At 44.8% G+C, this 23,068-nt stretch overlaps 1 protein-coding gene across 1 annotated transcript; it reads left to right on the plus strand.

The window, feature by feature from the left end:
• The first annotated feature begins 1,526 nt into the window (after positions 1-1,526).
• Positions 1,527-22,015, plus strand: kank4 (KN motif and ankyrin repeat domains 4). Its single transcript, XM_079266640.1, has 9 exons — positions 1,527-1,555; positions 1,879-5,559; positions 10,996-11,089; positions 13,675-13,953; positions 15,425-15,509; positions 15,879-16,098; positions 16,280-16,422; positions 16,839-17,039; positions 19,012-22,015. Exons 1-9 carry the CDS (start codon positions 1,537-1,539, stop codon positions 19,129-19,131), a joined length of 4,842 nt encoding a protein of 1,613 aa, XP_079122766.1. The 5' UTR covers positions 1,527-1,536; the 3' UTR covers positions 19,132-22,015.
• The last annotated feature ends 1,053 nt before the right edge of the window (positions 22,016-23,068 follow it).

The raw sequence follows: 23,068 nt of genomic DNA on the forward strand, positions 1-23,068 counted from the left end.
CGGTAACATCATCAAAGCTGCACTGTTGCATTATTATGACTATTTACGTTGCAATATAGCATTGGTTATTATACCTGCATTAACTTTTAACCCAGGGACACAATCAAATACAATGCATAAAAGCATGTTATATTGTAGAAAACACCTGTAGTTCCCGTTACAATACATACAGTATACTGCAGAATACTGTGCTAGACCGCCTAAAAATAATGAAAATGTTGAAGTTTGAACTCCAGCATGTATTAAACCAGAGCTTCAGGCACTTGTGCACTATGTCTCCTACATAGCAGATATTTTTCTCCGGTGACACAAATTTGCATTGAAATCACATGAATAATGTGTGCCTTTTTGCTAAATAGCCTTAAAGTTGACCGTTGAATTTGTCCGTGAGGGCTCAAGTGTTCATTTAATATGGATTTGAGCTGTGCAGCAATCTCACTGAATTACCGGGTTTTATCATTAGTACTGTATATTTTATTAGATGGCTTTACATAAGCCTTTAAAAGTTTCGACTCCCCTTGCTGAATTGTTTTCCATCTCACTTACCTCTACTCTTCAGCAAGCGCTTTGTAAAAGAGAAAAAAAGGGCAAGTGGCTCCAGTTTCTTGGCTTCTCCAAGTGGAACAAATGACACAAAGTGGCACCAAATGGAAAGTGTTCCCTTTTGTGAGCCTTTCCAGGGTTGTGTCGACTTTAAATGGCTTCTAAAGGTTCTGGCTCAGCAAGGCAACTTAAATGAAGCTGATGAAGACAATGGTGGCTTTCACCCTCATTGTGCTATTAGTATTTGCTGTTGCTTGGTATAACTACATAATGTTATCTTCAGTAGAGAAGCAGAGACTGCACAGTAAATAACTGCATATTTACCGTTTTATTACATAGAGAGTCATTGCTGAATGTGAGACAAATTATTTAAATGCTTTTCCTCACCCCAGTTAACCATCTGGACTGTAGGTAATGCTGCCCGGCTTTGTACTGAACAATTTGTCATCAGAGGCATTAAACATTGTCATTCAAAAAAAATGTGTTGTGTTTTTTTGTGTGCCATTCAAATATTACTGCATGCATTTTAAACATAATGTTTGGTTTACCTAAATACAGTTGCAAATTGCTTAGCTTAGTTATGACACAAGTCGGCATATCTTGTATAAATTTTGTCCTGGCAACCTAGCCAAGGCTGAAACATGGTCTTACACAACTTATTGATTTTCTCAAATATTAGTTGTCTTGTTGTATGAGTCAGTTTTATTGTATTGGCTGTACTGAATCAGTGAAAAATAATTAGTGAATCTTGGAGAACAAGTGACTTCAACAAAGGAAATTATCCACAAGGTTCCAAACACAATTTTCCTCCGTTCATTTGATTTCCCAGATCTGTCAAAATGAGACACGGCAGAATGTATAATTCAGTTCTGTTCAGACGACAATGATGGATAATATTTACGTTTCTCACACAGTTCTCTCATTTCTGTTTTATCCAGGCTGCAAGCTCCAACTGAAGCAAACACAAGTCGATGACTGAGAACTCCGCCTCCCATGATGGACAAGAAAAGTGGTGAGTGTCACTAAGCGTGCACTTTACCCTTGCTTCTAGCAGCCACTTCTGGAGCCACAAATCAGATTTTTCTACAAATAGAATCAGGTTGTACATTACATGACACAATATCTGACGTAAAGAGTGAAACATTTAACTTTGGATGTGGTCAAAAGCAGTGACGGTTGTATTTCCTTTAGGTGATAGCCATATTCATAAATTGACATAGCATGACCAACATGTTCCATGCTGATTAGTTTGTTTTGGCGCAATCGCTGCATGATAATTACTTCCCAGTAAGTGATATGGTTTTACATAATGATTTTCATGTTAATTCCCTCCAGCCAACGGCTTGCAGACCAAGGCCAGTGAGGGCGGTGTTCAGAGGAAGCAGCTTCCCTACTCAGTGGAAACTCCCTATGGCTTCCACCTGGACCTCGACTTCCTTAAGTATGTTGACGACATTGAAAAAGGAAATACCATCAAAAGGGTCCACATTCAGCGCAGGGTGAAGGTCCCAGCCAAATTCAGCACACTGCCCAGAAATTTCAGCCTTCCTGGGCATGGGGCTAGGCCTCCCCCTAAGGAAAAGGACAGCACATGGTCTGGGACGTCCACCCTGGGGCCCAAGCCTAAATCGCGGGTGACAGAGGTCCAACAGATCTTCGACTTCAGGGCAAGCGAAGGAGGAACTTCCAGCCAAATCAGCAGAGGGACAACCAGTCAAAGAGCTGGCTATGTTTCAGCAAAGCCCAGAGAGGAAGTAGGAGCTGGGGCTAAGGATGTTGAAGAGAAAACTGAGGGTATTCAAAGTCGTCCGAACCTGCTCCGAGCATCAAGCATGCCCATCACCCTACAGCAGAGGAAAGGTTCCGATTCAAGCAGTCCAGACCGTATTGTGGGAACACCGGAGAGCGGCTCGACGGAGAACATTTTTCGTGCTTCACCGGACATAACAGAGAGACGGTGTGTTCCTCAGGATCGAACGGGGCTTCACCAGCAGATCACAGTGGCACTAAAGCGGGTCAGAGAGCTGGAAGAGCAGGTCAAAACCATCCCAGAACTCAAGGCTCAGATCTGCTCACTGAGGGAGGAGAGGGAGAAGCTACTGCTTCAGCTCCAAGCCCAGCTCCAAGCCCAGGCCAAAGCCCAGCTCCTAGCCCAGGCCAAGGCCAAAGCCCAAGCCCAGGCCAAAGCCCAAGCCCAAGCCCAGGCCCAAGCACATGTTTCCTCATTACCCTCTACAATAGCACCCAATTCTGATTCTGGGACACGCACTCAGCCACAAGGACCCAGATCTTCAGAAGGGCTCAACTTAGCTCTGATGACTCAACCCACTGGAGGTTTAAACGCTTCAGAGCTTGTGCCGCCAAAGCTGGTAACAGGGAAAGGGAAACAAGGTGTTACAGAGAACAGTAAAGTGTTACAAAAAGAGAGGGAGATAAATGAAGAATCTTTGAAGAGTTCCTCGGCACATGGAGAAACGAGTGGGTTGTCCGATCAAGAATCGGTGAGAGAAACACAACTGTCAGAAAAATTAGACATACAAAAAGAGAAATTAGAGAGTGCACTGGAGCATGCAGTGCGAAAGCTATCAAGGGATATTGCAGGACAGGAATTAACATCACTTAGGGGGGCTATAAAAGACGCAGAGACTAGCAGTATTCAAGATGGTGATGCAGCAAAAGAAGGCGACCTTGAGGACCCAGATAGTACGCAGAATCTGCAGGAAAAGCTAATGATACTGGAGGCTAAACTTACTAAGGCTAGCCAAGATCTGGAGAGAACAAATACTCTTTTGAAAGAACAAATGGATGAGAACAAGGTAAAAGAGGAGAAAATACTACAACTGAGTGATGGAGTGAGAGTGGAGGTGTGTACTCCAGAAGAACAAAACAGGCCAAGAAGAGAGAGTATTGACACAGGGACCGAGACAGAGAAAGTAGATATTGCCAACCAAGAGACAGGGACAGAGCCACTTGGTACAGTAGATAAGGGAACAGATACAGATAGAATCTCTATTGAAGTGTTTGTACCCACACCAGGGGCTGGAAGTATCGATCAAGGAATGGAAACGAATAAAGTTGACACAAATGAACAGTTGACAGAGACGGAGGAAGAAGCAGCTGCTGTGAGCCCACCAAGACCCAGAGCCAACAGCATGGAACGGGGCACAGTAACTGAGAGGATCGCCACTCAGGATCAGATGACCGAGACTCCCGTAGCAGAAAGGGTAAACCAAGTCACAGAAACAGAGGGGGACAGAGGGGTAACAGACCATCCACAGAGACCAAGGGCCATCAGTGTAGACCGGGAGACAGAGACAGACCATCCACAGAGACCAAGGGCCAGCAGTGTAGACCGGGAGACAGAGACAGACCATCCACAGAGACCAAGGGCCAGCAGTGTAGACCGGGAGACAGAGACAGAGCGAGTGAACACTGTGGACAGGGTGACAGAGACAGTGGGAGCACAGAGGACAGACCAGCAGACTGAGACAGAGGTAGAAAGACAACAGGATAACAACCCAGCCAGACATGCAGAGGCAGAGAGTGAAGTGAGAGAACATCCCGGCAGTGACAGATTAGAAGAGGGAGGTAGTGTGGTCAGTGAAAGAGTGGAGGATAACGAAGCAAATGAAAGAATGCAAAGAGATAGTGGAGAAAGTGAAAGTGTGGCCTTGAAAGAGAGTTCAATTACAGTTCTAGAACGCAGAGTTGAAGAAACTGTGGTTTCAGATATTGTAAGTCAGGATCAAGGGTGTACCAGTGCAGCGGGAGGAAATAAAGAATCTAAGATTGAAACAGTTACTTCGCAGAATGACTCAGGAACAAAAGAAGGTGAAGGAAGAGAAATTGTTGAAACACATCAGATTGCAAAGGAGCCTATAGAGAAGAAACAAACAGAAGCTGTGATTGTGTGTGCAACAATCAAAGAGACTGTGGTCACTGACACGGTTGTAGTAGTAGCGGCAGAGAATGCAGCTGTGAAGACAGTAGCTCCTGTACGACCCCAGAGAGGCCGAAAACTCTCAGCAGAGCAGGCACAGCAAAAACCTGCTCAAGATCAAGCTGCTCTTGTGCGTCCTCGGAGGGGATCCAGTGAAACTCAAGCCCAGCGGTCCCAGCCCCAGACAAAAACACAGCCCCAGGTGCAGGTACAAGTTCCACTTCAACTTGAGGCCCAAACCCCGACTCAGCTCTCTGAACCACAGGTAAAAGATCAAGCCCCATGTCCGTCTCAGGTTGAGGATAGCACTCTAGCAGAGAAGCCTCCTGGGAAGTCTAGTGGGAAACAATCAAAATCACAACTTCCGACTGAGACTCGAGGTGCGCCTCCAGGCTCCAGTGTTCAAACCCGTCCCAAATTAATTAAAGCACAGTCTCAAACCACTGCAAGTCGACGGGATTCCAAAGAATTTAAAGCATCACAACCTCCTAGTCGAGGATCAGGAGAAGCCCAGACCCGCCCGACTCGCCAGGGGTCATATGAGGCTCAACCTCCGTCTCAGGGCTCTCGTAGAAGTTCCAGTGAGACTCAACCTCCCCAAAAAGATACCAGCGAGACACAAGCACTGCGCAGAGGCTCCAGCGAATCAGCTCAGCGCCGTGGTTCAAGTGAAGCCCAGGCCTCACGTCGGGAAGCCGGCGAGGCCGAGCCTCCTCGCAGAGGCTCCGGTGAGTCACCAACGTCGCCTGCGGCTTTGGGCCAAGTCGTAACCCGGTTAACAGGGCTCCTGGGCGAGCAGTGGGCACAGCTGGGGAGCAGCTCTGGAACTCAACAGCAGGAAAGCCCCAGCACACAGAAACCGACGACAGGCAAAATAGCAGAGGCGGCGAAAGGAGCATCAGCCAAGCCTGCAGGGAAGGCAGTCCCTGCAGCAACGACAGGGAAACCAGCAGGGAAGCCTGGTCCCTCCAAAATGAGCTCAATTCAAAGTCAGCTGGTCAGCTCCCTCAGTGTCCTCTCTGCCTTCTACTCACCAAGCCAGAAAGCTGCTGCTGCCAGCAAGCAGCAAGAACAAGGTAGGCCAGTTAGTATCCCATTGTTTACTGTATATACAGTTGTGCATCTGTCTGTGCATCCATTTCAAACTCATAGTCACTGAAATGATCCTTTCACAGCTCCTACTCTCCATGCCTCTTAATTACAACATGTTCCCGCTGATCTCTGCCAAGAAATGTTGTGATTACCGTGTACGTTTACAACTCAGTAGCCTTAAATATGAATTTCCCATCCTTATTTCTCCGCCCTGAACAAAAAGGCCTCCATGAGGAGCCAAATATTGCTGGAATGGCTTGACAGATTTCTGTGGGGTCACTTGTGTGGTGCTTTTTATTAATAGTTCTGGTAGAACACTTATTCTACCAGCACACTTCTTCTTAGCTGAGGTAAGACACACGCTATTACTAATCAAACTGACAACAAGGTGGTGTCCTCGTGTTTCTTAGCGACTGTAGTTTATTTTCACCGTAACCTGAAACAACAGTCCTATTCAATCATTCAGAAATAAACTGCTGACGTGGTGTCACATCACGTCTTTTGGAGCTTCTATCAATAGAACCACGTCAACAGGGATTCTTGTGTACATTACCGGACTCATTAGACATGAAGTACTGTGAGGATAGGAGTGAAGGGTAGTGCTTGACATCTTTATGAGGTACTTACTTAGACTTCACTTAGCCGACACTGTGACTAGATATCAGTTTGACTGAGTCAGGAATAATTAATTTCCCTCTTATCTAAATTATAATACCTGTTACTTTTCTAGATAATTAATTATCCGATACTTTGCCAGGAGTCTAATGACTCTGAGTGATATGGACAGTGATGTATTGTCACATCCACCCGCAAATACCAATTAATGTCAGTGGTCGACCTGAAAGGGAAATGTCTACCTTGCCTTCTAGTTCATTCCTAATTATGTTATCCTTTAACCTTGGTGAAGCTTTTCTCTTGCTACTAAGCCCATGTGAAATAACCTCCATGAGTATATCAAGTACTTCTTTAAAGCTTCACACAGTAGAGACAAACACACGCATACAGAGAACTGCACACATGCGTACAATCACTTACTTACACCGTCAGATGGACACTGAAGAACAGACCCTCACACACACACACACACACACACACACACACACACACACACACACTCACTCACACACACTCACACACACATCAAACTGACAACGCTTTTCTTTCCTCACTTGATATGTCTCGCTGTTCTGTTTCTGGCCCAGGAGCTGAAGTACACAATCACCCTGCTATCACACACATACTTCATGTTGAGAGTTAATTTAAAGTTCAGTGTTGGGAGTACAGTACATATGAGTGGTTTGAAGTGATTTGTGTGTGTGTGTGTGTGTGTGTGTGTGTGTGTGTGTGTGTGCATGCCTGGATAAATACAGTATGTGCTCTCTCAAATTGTTTCTTTGCGGTTGCTTTCTACACCTTTGACATCTGAGATTCCAGGCCCGACTTCTTTAAACTACATCTGTGTTTTACTTGCACAAATATTGGAAACAGAAACTTCTGCTGTTGCGTTGAGAACTTTTACTTATCCCAGTCATCAGAGACTCAAGTGGAGCTTTAGAGATTTTATGGACGAGGGAAATATGTCCGACGCGGTGAGGCAAGGTTAAATTAAACCCTTGTTTTATTCATCAGAAGATGGAGGGTGTATTAAAATGCCATAGATGTTCTAAATCTCACCCTGCTGCTACTATCTCTCCTGAGCGAATGTCAGGATCAAAGAGCAGTCTTAGGTGGCGGCGACTGGGATCTTTTCAGCCGGTGGTATCCGGCTCAAAGCCACATCCTTATGTCCTTGCATAAAACATCACAGAGTCTCTGCAGCATATGTCTCGCTGTCAGGCACAGCTAAGACAGCCATGTCTGGCTTAGAGCCAAGGGGAGTCAGCAAAGGCGCCCATGCAGCATCTATTATAGGGCAGTTACAAACATTAGGAGGCCTGACAATGTCATGGTTGTATGTTGTCTTTACGGTCTATCATCTTGACCTGTGTACATCGAACTGGAAATACTTTGGGAGGTTGCTGAAGGTTTGTCAGTCGATCTGATAAAAGTTGATAATCAGTTGTCAGGCACTTTTATTACTTCTTGACAGTGTGATGCTGTTCACTCACAATTATTTTCGTGTTGCCTTTACATGAAGTACACAAATTAGGCTCTAGCTTCCCCTTTCTGTCAGATGTTACACAAACATTCACACTCTGCTCAGTCAGGCAGACATACTGTACACACTTGCACAAAGAAATACAGCAAACACGTGCAAACCATCATTGTGTCACCAGTTACCAATGTCAGTTTGATGTATTGCTTTTCCTCCGCCTCGAGGCGTATAACTTTCTTTGACTCAGCTGTTCTGCTGTTTTTGATTGTTTTTGCTGGATACACACTTTAGAAATCTTTTCTTCTATGATTGAAAGATATTGATTCTGTCACGTGCAACTTGAAGGTACTGAGTGTAGATACAAAACGCCGAGTTCAGGAGCCAAAAAGAGGTAGACTTTAATAAGCTATCCCACAGAGGGAAACCACAGGAACAGACGTGTCAAGAAAACATGAGGCTCGAACGAAGGGCAAGGTACAGACACGCCTTAAATACACTTGAGGCAATTACACAGGTGAACCCACTTAAGGTGAGCCAAGTCCAATCAGTCCACTGGGGGTGTTAAGGCGCACTCTGCCACCATCTGCTGGATGTCCTGGGGTCCTACGGCGCAGTCCTGACAGTACCCCCCACCCGACGGCCACCTCCAGGTGGGCCAGGCTGGAGAGGGTGTGCACGGTGAAAGGCACGGATGAGGGCAGGATCCAGGACGTGCCGTGAGGGCACCCATGAGCGTTCCTCTGGGCCGTAGCCCTCCCAGTCAATCAGGTACTGAAGGCCTCGCCCCCTCCGCCGGGAATCCAGCAGCCTCCGGACGGTGTAGACAGGGCCACCAGCGACGACCCGCGGAGGCGGCGGCAGTGGGGCAGGCCTGGACAAGGGCGAGGAGAAGAGAGGTTTCAGCAAAGAGACATGAAACACTGGTCTCACCCGGAGAGTCCTAGGAAGTCTGAGTTTGTAAGCCACCGGGTTGATCCTCCTCTCCACAGGAAACGGGCCGATGAACCGGGGAGTGAATTTGGAGTCCGTGCGCAGAGGCAGGTTCTTGGTGGAGAGCCATACTCTCTGTCCAGGGCGGAACGTCGGGGCGCGCCGTCTCCTGCGATTGGCCTGGATCCGATGGGTTTCGGTGGCGCGTGTAAGCGCAGCACGGGCCTTCTTCCAGGCCTGGCGGCATCTGGCCACCGCAGCATCCGCAGAGGGGACCGCTGACTCGGACTGCTGAGAGGGAAAAAATGGCGGGACATATCCGTACTGAACCTCAAAAGGCGACATACCGGTGGAGGACCCACTCAGTTGGTTGTGGGCGATCTCAGCCCACACCAGCTTTCGACTCCAGGCACCCGGATTGGATGATACCATGCAGCGTAGGTATTTCTCCAGCTCCTGGTTCACGCGTTCCGTCTGTCCATTACTCTCCGGATGGTAGCCTGATGAAAGACTGACAGACGTTTCAAACAAGGACCAAAATGCACTCCAGTACTTGGACATGAATTGGGGCCCTCTATCGGAGACAATGTCACTAGGGATGCCATGGTGACGCACCACCTCTCGGACCACCAAATCAGCGGTTTCCTTCGCAGACGGCAGCTTAGGTAGTGGGACAAAGTGGCTTGCTTTGGAAAAACGGTCCACAATTACAAAAATCACTGTGTTACCGTCAGAAGATGGTAGGCCAGTGATGAAGTCCATTGAGATGTGGGACCATGGCCGATAAGGAACCGGCAGGGGGTGGAGCAGGCCCGCCGGGGCTTGGTTTCCTGACTTCTGTGTAGCACAAACAGAACATGCGTGAACATACTCCTCAATGTCAGTTCTCATGCGTGGCCACCAAAAGCGGCGGCTGACTAGCTCCCTCGTGCGGGCAGCCCCAGGATGGCCCGTCACTGGTGAGTCATGCCCCCATTGTAGAACTTCAGAGCGGGCGTTGAGCGGGACATACAGACGGCCCGGGGGTACTCCACTAGGACCTGGATCCTCCTCTTGCGCACGCAGGACTGCGCCGTAGGACCCCAGGACATCCAGCAGATGGTGGCAGAGTGCGCCTTAACACCCCCAGTGGACTGATTGGACTTGGCTCACCTTAAGTGGGTTCACCTGTGTAATTGCCTCAAGTGTATTTAAGGCGTGTCTGTACCTTGCCCTTCGTTCGAGCCTCATGTTTTCTTGACACGTCTGTTCCTGTGGTTTCCCTCTGTGGGATAGCTTATTAAAGTCTACCTCTTTTTGGCTCCTGAACTCGGCGTTTTGTATCTACACTCATGTTGGGGGTTCGAGCCTACTGTCACGTGCAACTTGAAGGTACTGAGTGTAGATACAAAACGCCGAGTTCAGGAGCCAAAAAGAGGTAGACTTTAATAAGCTATCCCACAGAGGGAAACCACAGGAACAGACGTGTCAAGAAAACATGAGGCTCGAACGAAGGGCAAGGTACAGACACGCCTTAAATACACTTGAGGCAATTACACAGGTGAACCCACTTAAGGTGAGCCAAGTCCAATCAGTCCACTGGGGGTGTTAAGGCGCACTCTGCCACCATCTGCTGGATGTCCTGGGGTCCTACGGCGCAGTCCTGACAGATTCAAGGAAATGTTATGTATGACTCTCGGAGATGTTGAATTTACAGTGTTACACTGTTAGAAAGATAGGTGACAAATTCCACAGGAGTTTGAACGTGTTGGTCCAAAACCTCCCGTAGGTGTTCAATTGGGTTTACAAAAGATCCGGTACCTGCAAAGACCCGATATGTTTTACATTATTTTCATCCTGTTTTTTTTGCAAGTTCCTCATTCTACTCAGTATTGTGTTGCTGTCAGAAGACTCTTTGTCCTTCAGTGAGGTATAATCCTGGTCGATAATAAACCCTCATGTCGCGTGACTTAATCAGTTTGGACAGTTGGGTAAATGATAACGATGTTGTTGTGCGATGGCTACTGGGTGAGAGGAGCAATCAACAATCTCGTTGAAGATTATTTGAATAGGGGAATACAATCTATTAATGGCTCAATGTGTAATGACTCAGTTTTATAGTTGAGTTAAATCAGCCAAACCTTAACAAAAGGGGGACAGCTCTGGAATGCTCATATGAGCTACTGACAAACAACCTGCTGTGTTTTGTGTTTAGGTATGAGAACATGTAAGGAATGATACAGAATGTGAAATGTTTCAGCATTGTGCATACACAAACACACACACACACACACACACACACAAATAAAACACACAAACACTCAAATTCCACAAAGGCCTAATGAATTTTCCCCACCCTCCCTTTTCTTTTTCATTTCTCTTTCTCCCCCTCTCTCTCTATCCTCCTCTCTGCCAGGTCTCAAATCAATTATGAAGAAAAATGGTGTTGCTGACAAGCAAGGGAACAAGGGAGCCAAGAAAAACCTGAAGTTTGTTGGGGTGAATGGAGGGTAAAATCTTCTTTTTGATCAGTGTCCAATCTCTCTTTGTGATTCATATCATTGTGTGGGCTGCAGTCTGACTGTGGGTCCATTTTTAATTGTGTCCATTCATATTGTGTTCCCTTTTTTATTATACCAGAAGACTTTATTGCACAATAACTGAATGCTGTGTTCCATTTTATCTTGATTAAATTCAAGAATGTATTCAAATTTCAGAGTTTTCAGGTTTAATGTGTCTGAAGATGTGTACAAACACATGTAAGCTGACTTGTCTGAGTTTGACCACAGTGACTGTTAACTAAGTCCAGCTGTGTTTCACACATCTGCTTCATGCTGTTAGTCGTCAGGGCTCACTTGAAGACACACTGCCCTGACTTTGACCTCCCTGCTGCTACTGGGAGTGTGAATGTGTGTGCGCATGAAAATATGTGTTGTACCTTATGTGATGTGTGTGAACATTTTTGTCACTATTGAGATACCTCATGTGCTTCGAGCAAGCATTCTTACGTCGGTGTTTTCTGATGCTGGATGCAGTCTTTGAGTGTGTGTGTGTGTGTGTGTGTGTGTGTGGGTAAGCTGATGAATTTTAAGTATGCAGATTGAAGTGGTTGGAAGATCAAAGGTGTGTCTCAAAGCAGGGAGAATCCGTCAGCACGTTAGCATGTCGTTCAATACCGAACCTGTTTGTAGCCGCTGCCAGAGTTAATATAGGGAAATACAAATTACAAGCTGTTGGGCAATATCTCTCAGAGTGACACTGATACACGCACACACGCACACACACACACACACACACACACACACACACACACACACACACACACACACACACACACACACACACACACACACACACACACGTTGAGTAGGTGGTCCTTCCTCCAAAGACACTATCACATACACACTGCTAAAAGAATGTGGCCATATGCGTCCTAAACCACCTATGAATGTTGTCTGAGCCATCGGGTCTCACCTGTAGTTAGAGCTGTCCACTTGTGAGCGGAACACCAAGACTCATATCAATGCCAAGTCTGAACAGGGCCAAAAATGCCGAACCTAACCGTAACCATAACTGACTGCTGCATGTGTCATTCTAACCGTTAGCCGACACAGCTAAGCAACACCAAGTTTGTGCTATAAAAAAAAATTGGGACCAGATTTTGTTTATTAAGATATAATAATACACAATTCCAACATCTTAATTGTTAATAAGCATATACTAACTTGAATTTCGTATTAAGTATTTTATTTACTCAAAAATAGGCTTTACCATGTGGTTATTTCCTGTAGAGTATTTATTTATGCTATATCGTGATAGATATTGTTGTCGAGATATGAAATGACTTATATCGGGATTGAAGACATTGGCCATATGGCCCAGACCAAGCACCATGCACACATCTAATGCCCATTAGGAGGTATTTTTTATTCCCGTGTTCCTGTTCTTACATTACTGAGCGTCACTGTGTTTGCCTTTGCAATGTTTTGTCCGAGCTGTGGTGAAGTTTATTCCTTCCTCACCGTTTTAGAATGATCTGCAAACATAACAGCCATTCTCCAGAACAAATAATGAATTATCGTTCATGGCATTGTAAGGATCTGCTCCTGATATAACCATTAATACGTTATATAAGATGGTCCACATATAGTGCATCTCTCCCGAGTTTTCAACTCTTGTTCTTGACAATAAATATCTCTCCATTTCTATGTTACAGATGCTATTTATAATGAGACAAACATGCCAGACAACAATATTTTCTTTGACTATCTTTAGTCTTCTGCCCACACCAGGAAGTGGGCTGCTGTTTGCATCTCTTCTCTCTGGATGGTCTAACCTATCTTTGCTCTCCCTTGAGTTCCTCTGGAATCCAGGGAATGCTGTGGCTCCTGAATGCCTCTTGTGGTGTCTTTCTCTGTGTGTGTGTGTGTGTGTGCGCGTGTGTGTGTGCATGCACGCGTGTCTACAAATAAGCATGAATCAGTGGCCTTCAGTATAAGACTTATCTGATCATTGGCCTCACAAAGGTTCCTTCATGATACACCCAAATACACACACACACACACAAGGTTGGGTTTTGTCCAAGCTTGCGTATGTAAGTGTGCAAACATGCCTATGGATTTTCATGTATATGTTTAACTCTGTGAAGAACGTTCTGGATATGTGGGCAAAGGTTGCATTCGACAAGCTTCTTTCTCATGTCACGCTTGAGGTCTAGAGGGTAATGAGCTGTTTGCATATAGCCTTGGCGTATGTTGACTTATCAGCTTTCATATTCGTTTTTTACCTGCTTAGGTCTTTCATTGATGTGGCTGCTTCTGGATACTATGTCTAATTTCTGTACACATTACTTTTAGTGATGAATCCTGAGTTAAATGTTCCAAAGCTAATGATAGACCAAATGTTGCCCGTTCTGCATCATTTATAGATGGATATCTGTGAAGCTAAATGGTATTTCCTCACTTTTTAGGTCACCTATTTGCATTCAACACAGGTGGAGTACAGAACAGCTTTATTCTAGATGGTATAATGTGGATGATTTTGGTGTCTATGCTCTGAATTTTGTGCATGTCCACTTGTTTGTGTCCACCTCCAGCTATGAGTCGACATCCAGCGAAGAGTCCAGCGGAGATGAGAAGTCGAAGGTGGAGGTGGAGAAGGAAGAGGAAGAAGACAGTTCAGAACCAGAGGTGGAGAAGGAAAAGGAGAAAGAGCCTCAGCCAGCAGACAAGCCTGAGGAGGGAGCAGAGACGCAGCAGAAGGATGCAGAGGTCTCCACTGAGGGAGGAGGTGCTGTGGCTGCAGAGAAGGAGGGTGAAAGAGGCCTTCTGGATATAGAAGGCAGCCAGGAAGTCCTGGAGGAACAGGCTGAAGGGTGAGACAGCAAAGCTTCATTCATGCTCAGCAGGGGTTACGCCATAGCTCTGGAACCTAGGCACTATTCATGGTAACCCAATGAACTGTGATTGGTCAGCACTGACTTCTTTCTGTTGCTGGTAGAGATGTTGTTGATAGTGAAAAATATACACGAGGCAAGTTTTTCTTAGAAATCTGAATGCTCACCGTGACCCACGCTCTCCATCACAGTGAATGAAAGAACATAAACACGGCAACTCCAAAGAATAGTCTCACATTCAGTAATCAAACAAGGTTGACCTTCTCACTGCAGCTCATATCATTAATCAAATGAAAGAGTAAATGTAAACAGAGTCAAATGCAAGGAATATAAAGTGGTCAAAGCACAACGCAGTCCCATCGATGACAGTGTGACATATGTTGGGGAAGTACAAGTCAGTGCTTTGTTTTGTGTCCAGCTGCAGTCTATGTGCTGAATGATGCTTCAATATACTGTGGGCCACATGCGCGCACACACACACACACACACACGTATCCAATTAAAACACAATCATACCTACTTACACTTTCGTACCTCTTAATATCTTGCACAGACTCACACTATAAGCCTCTGTTTCATGCACGCTACATGCACACTGGTTTCCACATCCATAAGCGTTGCACAAACACAACACAACTTGCTCCTACACACCTCAGTATAAGCTGCTCTCACTCTAATCAAGGTCTCAGACAGTCACACGGATACACTTCATTCCCCAAAGTGCCAGGTGTCTAGAACAAGAAGCAAAGAACCAGCAGTGTTGTCCTCCCTGTCACTGACTTATCACTTATCTGTCTCAGGTATGTGGACAGGGTTGAGGGCCCCAGGGCCAGAAAGTAGATGGGGGGGGGGGGGGGGGGGGGGGGCCCTGCGAGAAGGCAGGACATATATTAACTCATCACTCAGCACCTGTCTGATCATTCCTATGTGTGTGTGTGTGCTTGTACGTATGGTATGCGTGTGCTCTGGCTGGAGGACAGGGCACAGTGAGAGTGTGATCCGCTCGGGCTTAGCGCTGCTTGAGATGTTCAGTATGACTGTGCATGATAGACGAGCAGCAGGAGCGCATGGCGGATATTATTGGGCAGTGAATCAGTTCAAAGTGCTACTGTTGAGGTTTGCATGCGCCATCAGTGCGTCAGACAATTGACTAATATGTGTTTGTGTGTGTGTCTGCACTGCAGAGGCCCGCAAGGCATCTTTTATCTTTTGTTTTCATCTCAGAATTCTCGCTATAACTAAAGTAGCCATCTCTTGGCCTGTTGTGCAGGATTGATGGCATTAAAGAGAACCAGGGAAAGAACAAATGTGGGGTGTGTTGGTTTAAATATGAATGTTTTTTTACACCTCTTGATACTCCTGGTCCGCTTGAAAGTTCTTGCTGGAATTGTTTAGGATGGGTAAAAAAACAAAAAAAAGACTTACTGTGCCATCTGGTCTTTGTTTGCAGAGAGAAAATTGACCAGGGGTTTATAGACGCCTGCATCTATGTCAAAGACCGAATGGAAGAGGTGTCGTCACCAGATAAAGAAATGGTAAAACTTTGTATCGGCTGTCGTTTCTGTTCTTCAAAGTTGTGGAAAGTAATTCTGTGTACTTTATCAAATCTGATTTGACTGCAAAGTTAATGTTCATGCTTGTCTGTCAGTCAGTTATTCAGTTACTGGAAAAAAACGGATACAAATTATTTTTGTTGAGGGAAAATGATTCAGAATCTTTGTCGATGTTTTGTCAGAGCTCTTTGACTTCACTGACTTGAATAATGTGGCTTACAGTGCCGCTCCTTAGGCTGACAAAACAAGCTGCTCAACAACCCGAACATTAACAATGTTCACGGAACAATAAAAACGCTGCCACAGGCGGCTTTTTCCTTCATATCGTTTCCCTCCTTCCTCTCTCCCCAGCGTCAGGTTTTAGTGGTGCTCTACCAGGAGTGGTTCAAGATTTCCAGTCAGAAAGAGTCGCAGGCCGATACCGTCACATTATACCTGAGACAAGTGGGCTCGACCACGCCCACCCTCCTGCCGTACGTCATTAACTTGACCGACGGCAATGGGAACATGGCCCTCCACTACAGTGTGTCACATTCAAACTTCCCTGTGGTCAAACTGCTACTGGATACTGGTGAGATGCAAACACACACACACGCACACACACAGTGACACATACAGCTGAAAGAACCAGAGGAGCTTGAATACAGAATTTACCAAAAAAAATAAAAAAAGAGTCTAGATGAGGCAGTTAAACCCTGCACGGAATAGCATGAAATGCTCTCTTTGACTTCTGAAAACATTTGTTGTTTCAGGTCTGTGTGAGACGGACAATGTGAACAAGGCAGGCTATACTCCAGTGATGCTCGCTGCACTGACGGCTGCTGAGAGCTCTGATGACCTGGAGGTTGCGCAACAACTGTTGAGACTGGGTGACGTCAATGCATGCTCCAGACAGGTGATATGTCTGCCCTGAATCAGTGGGTCCACTAAACTGACTGAATATTGATGGGTTTGCTCTTGTTGTCTGATATTGTTGTACAGGATGTTGTATTTCCGGCGCCGTAAGTCTGGGGATTTAATAACTCCTCTGGGGAAATCAATGCATCTCAGGACATTACAGTGGGTCACTTTACAGGAATACACCATCATTTCGGCGGTTCTTTCTCGACAGCGAGGACATCTAGAGTGTAAACAGAACAAAATGTGCAAGCATCATGCACATTTTATTTTCCCACATACTTTTCTTTCTCTTCTACTTCTTCCCTCATCTCCAACCCTGCATCTCTTTATCCCCCCCCCCCCCCCCCCCCCCACACCCCTTCCCTCTCACCGTTTGATTCTAACTCTCTGTATCTCTCACTCTTTCTCTAGGCGGGCCAGACGGCACTCATGCTTGCGGTGAGTCACGGCCGCGTTGCCATGGTAAAGCTGCTCCTGAGCTGCGGTACGGATGTAAATGCCCAGGACCGCGAGGGCTCCTCGGCCCTGATGTGTGCCAGCGAACACGGACACGTAAACATCGTTCGCATGCTGCTGGAGACGGGTCGCTGCGACACCAGCCTCATGGACAAGGTACGACTGGACTTGTTTCACCTTTCATCCAAGATGGTGCTCTCTTGTAGGCAGAGATATCAGCTGCCTCGACTCAATGAGGGTTCATTTTCCACCGAGATGCCAGAGATCACTGCTTCATTTCAACACCTAGTTATCTGCCTGTTGTGCTACAGAAGGGTCACAGGGCTCACGGTGCCTGGCTCACACACTGCAGGACTGTAGGATATATCAGTAGATATCATGCTGCCCCTGCGGTCAGCGTCAGTTGCCCAGTTAGGGCACAGAGCATACAGTAGCTGGTGCCCGGCCCACACATGGTAGATTGATTGTTCAACCTAGTACATTATTGATTTCTCGAGATGGTCGATTCTCCTCTGCAGCTCAAGGAGCGCAGTCAGAGAACGCCACATCACGACTGCATTACTGCTGCTCGTAGCATTTCCCACCTTCGCACCGGCATCAAAACCGTGGGCTTTGAGTCCAAAGGAAACACGTATTGTCACCCTTTATTCAACATGTTGCTGCTTCCGACGCAAGTATAACATTGAACACTTTTTCCTGCCCAGTTCTGCGGGATGGGACTTCAGAGGACACACTCGCGCCATGTTAGCCTAAATCGTGAGAAGTCTTCAGTGCAACCGTTCAGTAGATTGTTTGACCTGGATTTGAATTCATCACACGGATGCCCGGCATTAATCTACACAGTGCCTCTGGTAGATTATTTGCTGTGTTGACTCCATGACAACGCATGAGCATGCACTATATTTAGTGCTGGTCGGGGGCAAACATAATCTCAAAACTGAGGAAATAAGCAGATCTGGCAAGCAATTTCAAAATGATATGCAAGTAAGTCAAACAGTTTGTGTAACAGGTTTATGAAATATACACAAATTATAACACACAGCACTCACTCAGTTAAGTGACGTTTGTGTTCCCATGAGCCAGGTGGTCTCTCTCAGCATGCAACATCGTCTGCTCTAGTTTGCATTAATGTGTAATATTGAGCCTTTGATTAAAATAATGAATAGGACACACTGTAACTGATGCAGCAAGTTACAAACAGCATGATAGAGCAAGTTTCTTCTGTCTTAAATCGATTCAGTGTCAAGCACACACAACCAATCTCAGAATTATACAGAGGACGGATTGAGCTTCATCATTTTTGATCTAGTAGAGCATGGGCATGAGTAATGAGTATGATGTGTTTTATGAGAGACAGCAACACATATCTGAGCTGTTGATGAATACAGAAATTGAAAATAAGCCAAAAAACAACTGCATCACCAATATTGGTGAATCTACAGGCAAACAGCTAGACTAGAGCAACACCACAAACAAATTAAAAGCATCCATGTGAGTTTAAGTTCAGAGGAATAAACCGATCTCTGTAACGCTTATGCATTTTTAATATTGGTTGTTTAGCCTAAAAGAAAAAAGTGCATCTGCAACATCTGTTGGTCCATAAATAGCTTATTTTCAGATTGTTTTGTCTTTTGTTGCAGTATTTGTTTTGGGTCTGGAGAAATGAGTCACAAATGGTCTTACTGATGTTTATGTCTCGCATGCCTTCAGGCATTTCCCCATTTCCCTTTTCTTACGTCCTTAGTGAGCTCCCCAGGCGAAGGATTTAATCTGGCCCATTTCACAGGCAATTTCTGCATGATGCAGAGACGCTTATCAGTGGATATTATTATTGTAATCTTTGCTGCTCAGGAGAAAATGATGAGATCAGATTTACAATGTAACAAATCATAATCTCATCTGGCATTTCAAGAAGGGAAAAATGCTAAAAACCTATTTCCAGATACTGAACCCAGCTCTCCCAGTGATGTTTACAGCCATGTAGTATCGCCTGCATCGGGCAGTTGCAGTACATACACATGAACTATAATTTCCAAGTCAAGTTTCGAATGAAAGAGCAACACTGCCACTGTCAGGACAAAAAGAGTCACTGCAATGATCTGTGACATCCCCTTCTGTTCTTCCCCAGGATGGACAGACAGCACTGTCGGTGGCAGAGGGAGCCTCCCACCAAGAGATAATTGACCTCCTGAAGGCCCACGCTGAGACCCGAGCCTCTGAGCCCTCGTTTACCACGGACCTCCTCTGAACCAGGCCGGCACCGAATATCTCCAAACCACTCCAGCTCTCCAACCCTCAACCTTTTAATTTCCAAGACTCTCTGCCCACCAACAAAGAGGGAAAAGGAATGAAATGAATTGAATTAAAGACACGATGACGCCACACAAGACGCCGTACGCCCAGAAGAAAAAAAGTGGATAAACTCTGTTTACCGTAGAACTGCATTAAACCTCTGAGACCGGAGTGTACGCACACATTTTCCTTCTCCCACATCTCTGCCAACATGCCCCGTGGGTGTTTATGGATATGCTGCGTTTAACCACTCAGTGGACAGATGACAAACGGGGACCCGGTCGATTTGATGATTAAAGCGTGGCCATGGCGACGAGCGATATTGACAGGACATTACGTCGGGGGGGACATAAAAAGGGCAGCAGGGACAGACGGACTGGCAAGTGGATGAAGAGATGCTCTGACAAGCTGCTGCTTCTCATCATCAATTAGCTCTTCAAGCTAAATACTAAGCACATGATCTACCTTTTAAATATACAATATTAAAATACGACTATTCTTTTCATATTTGGACATAGCCATTGTTGAGAACACAGTATATGTAGAATGAACATCTCTCTCTCTCTTCGTCCCTCAGTTCAAATATAGAGTATGTCTTGTTTGCCTGCTCCTTTCAAATCAAATCTTGTATGCAACTGCTACAAAATGCACAATGAATGTCAGGCTGGCAATGATACATTCCAAGAAAACAATGTAGCAAGTCTAACTGTACTGGCATGGATTATGCTAACAGAGGCATAGGAATGAGTCTGAATATTTTTACTGAAGACACTTAATCTTGATAACAAAGGTCTGATCTTCAAGTTACCACCACTGGTTCACTTTGTTCCTGCTTTAATAAGGAATTCACATTTCAAAATGATGTGTTAAAACCAAAAGTAATGAGTTTTTTTATGGCTGCAGTCTGAAAAGAAGCAATATGAATAAAATACTAACTTTTAAATCAGAAACTACAGGGGGAGGGGCTTTGGTCCAGCTCAGATGACCGTATTACATGTTCGAGATAAGATGTGTTCCAGGGAGCGTGGACGTCTTCTTCTGTTTTCCACAAACGCACACTCATATTCCTAAAGAGTCTTGAAACAGGAGTACTGTTCTGATTCAATGTTTACAACTTAATGGCTCCCCTTCAGTGACCCCTGCAGAAAACCCCAAAAATGTCGAACAGATCAGGAAGTTTACAGAAGACAAAAGGGATCAATCATTTTACCTGTAGGGGCTGTCCTCGACCAAAGAGATTCTTAGTCGACTAACACTCATACGATGTTGATTTAATTGACAGATCTGTAAAACTCCACAAAGCACGACTTCAAATCTTTTGTTTACCAGAGATGTGATCATAAGATTCTTGTGAACAAGTCATTCAGCAGGAAAAAAGCATAAAAAACAACTGAAGGAATCTTAGTCGCCGAAGACCAAAAAGACCAATTTGTTGATGAATCGGGTGCAGCCGTTGAGAACAGCCTCCGGTTTGAAACACAGCTTTTCTGTTCTAAACGTTCACGATAACTCTCATGCCATTGTCTGGTCACTCTGTCTTTACGGAGCTCCCCCAGAGAAGACATCAACCAACTGTTCTCTGTTCGACTGGGGTTTGCTGGGGTTACTGAAGGTGGAATTTAAAAAGGTGAATACCACTGATTTTAACAACTGCCACAATGTGATCTATTAAGGTCCAGTCTGCATTCACAGTCAGAAAATAAAACCGCTCTCTACAGAGGAGGAGAGATTTTGGTCCAGACATTGCCATGCCTACAGTAATGTAGCGCTGCAATTAACTTTCTTTCTGGGCTGCAGTGTGATCTGACCACTGAGGCTCATTCCCAGACACTTTATTTTGATGGATGCTAACGTGAGACTACATAGATTCACATGAAGATAGACCTGCTGTACAAAGTATCTTGATTATGTAGTGGAGTACGGTATACACAATGGCTCCATTTACTCTGCAACAATGGGATTTTGTTTCAACAGTGGTTTAGTCATCAGATCCTCTTTTGTTGAGTCACAAAGTAGCACAGATTTCCTCAACAATGAGGCTGCATTTACACAGGGTTCAGGAGAATAATTTATTTTAACTCAGTGACGCACATGTGATCATTTTGCGGTTGTCTGTATATTGAGGGACGTGAGTTGGAGTCTGTGTAGCTTCCCGTGTGTCAGACAGCTAAAGGATGATCCGATCTGTGCGCTGTGTATTATCTAGTATATCTGGTCTTCCGTGCCTGTGTATTAAGTGTTGAAGTAAATCACATCCATATGTTTAACCCAGTGTGACCCAGATGTAATATGGTTTCATTACTGGCTCAACACCAAAGAAGTGAAATCAAATCTGTTTCACATGGGGTTGACTATATAGTTTTATCTGTTCCTGTAAAGTAACCGAAATACATGTACATACAGTATTGTGAAAAATATATAACAAGTATTGTCTGACAGTTTGCTCTATAAATGATACAAGTATTTATTCCAAATGCTATCTTTTTTACCATATATAGTATACTTATGTATGCATGGAGAAATATTCCAGTGATTGTGTTGGAGGGGAATTTGAATGATTGGAAATGATGCAGAGTGTTCCCTGATGATGTGATTACTCAGCTTCTCTTGGATTGGTTGAGTGGTGTAGTACATGTGCGATGTGGACGAGGTTTTGACTGTGTCATGTGCCCTTTAATGCTCTACCTTTGACATTTGTGGGGAAACTACAACGCAGATTCGACACTGCCTAAAGCTATACGGGCAACGTCTCCCTTGTTTGGATAAGTCTACATGACAGAGTCAAATTTAAAAACATGTACCTCTCTGTAATATTCCTTGTACAACAGGCATATATGTTGCAAACCAGAGAACTACTTCTAAATAAATAAATATGAAGATTTAAGACTTATTTCATGTTGTTCTTGGTCATTTCCAACTGAAAAACAGCAGCTACTGCCAATTGTGTTTATCTATATTTATTTCTCCTTTACTGCCAGTTAGGATCAGTTAGGACAGGTACAAAATACTGTGATCCAAGTCAATGGTGTACAGTAGTGAGTGAGTTGTGATGTAGTCATATAGATACAAGTTACTCAGTTGTCCTTGAAGCTTAACTGTTATTTTGATACCAAATCTACATGTTAGATATGCCACTTGACATCATTTCCCATCAGGTAACTTAACGGCAGCCTCAACAACATTTACACGTAAATATGATCAGGTTACATCAGTGGTTTTAGCTTCAACAAGGGAAAAACAGAACCAAACGGTTGCTCTGTAGTGCAGCTTCAACATGACGATGCCAATTTGCATGGTGGGCCTCAGCTCCAAAGCCATTCTACAATGTAGTAAAAAGCAGTGACCAGAAGATGGTGGTATTACTGTGCGGTAAGAACACACTAACTGAGGGAGAACAACGGTCTCTGTATTTTGGCTGGGGATGATTGAGGATCTTCTCAGACCTATCCAACTGAGAACTGCATGTCAGGCAGGATATGGGGGTAAAACATATGATTAATGACAAACCATAATCCCTGAATCATTAAGTTACAGAAGCAATATCACACTATAGAAAGACAAGTACCTTCAAGTGCAGGTACGAGGCATGCATATTTGTGAAAGTGAAAGAGCAGAACGTTTGTCAAAAGTAAAAGTACTCATTATGCAAAATGGTCTCAGTCAGTGTTGTACTATTACATTATTAGCAGAGATGGATAGAGTATTAGAATGTTGCACTCAAGTTAATGTAATGTTACTTTTAGGACATTTTACTTCAGGAAAAGTGCAAGTACCAGTACCCACTTGTGTAAAAATGTACTCAGGCAAAAAGTAAAAGGTAGGTCATGTTAAAATGTACTCTGAGTAGATGTTACAGCGTTAAGTTAAATGATAGAACTACTTTACAAAATAGA

The sequence above is a fragment of the Melanostigma gelatinosum genome (genome assembly GCF_949748355.1).
Source record: "Melanostigma gelatinosum genome assembly, chromosome: 4".
Lineage (NCBI taxonomy): Eukaryota > Metazoa > Chordata > Actinopteri > Perciformes > Zoarcidae > Melanostigma > Melanostigma gelatinosum.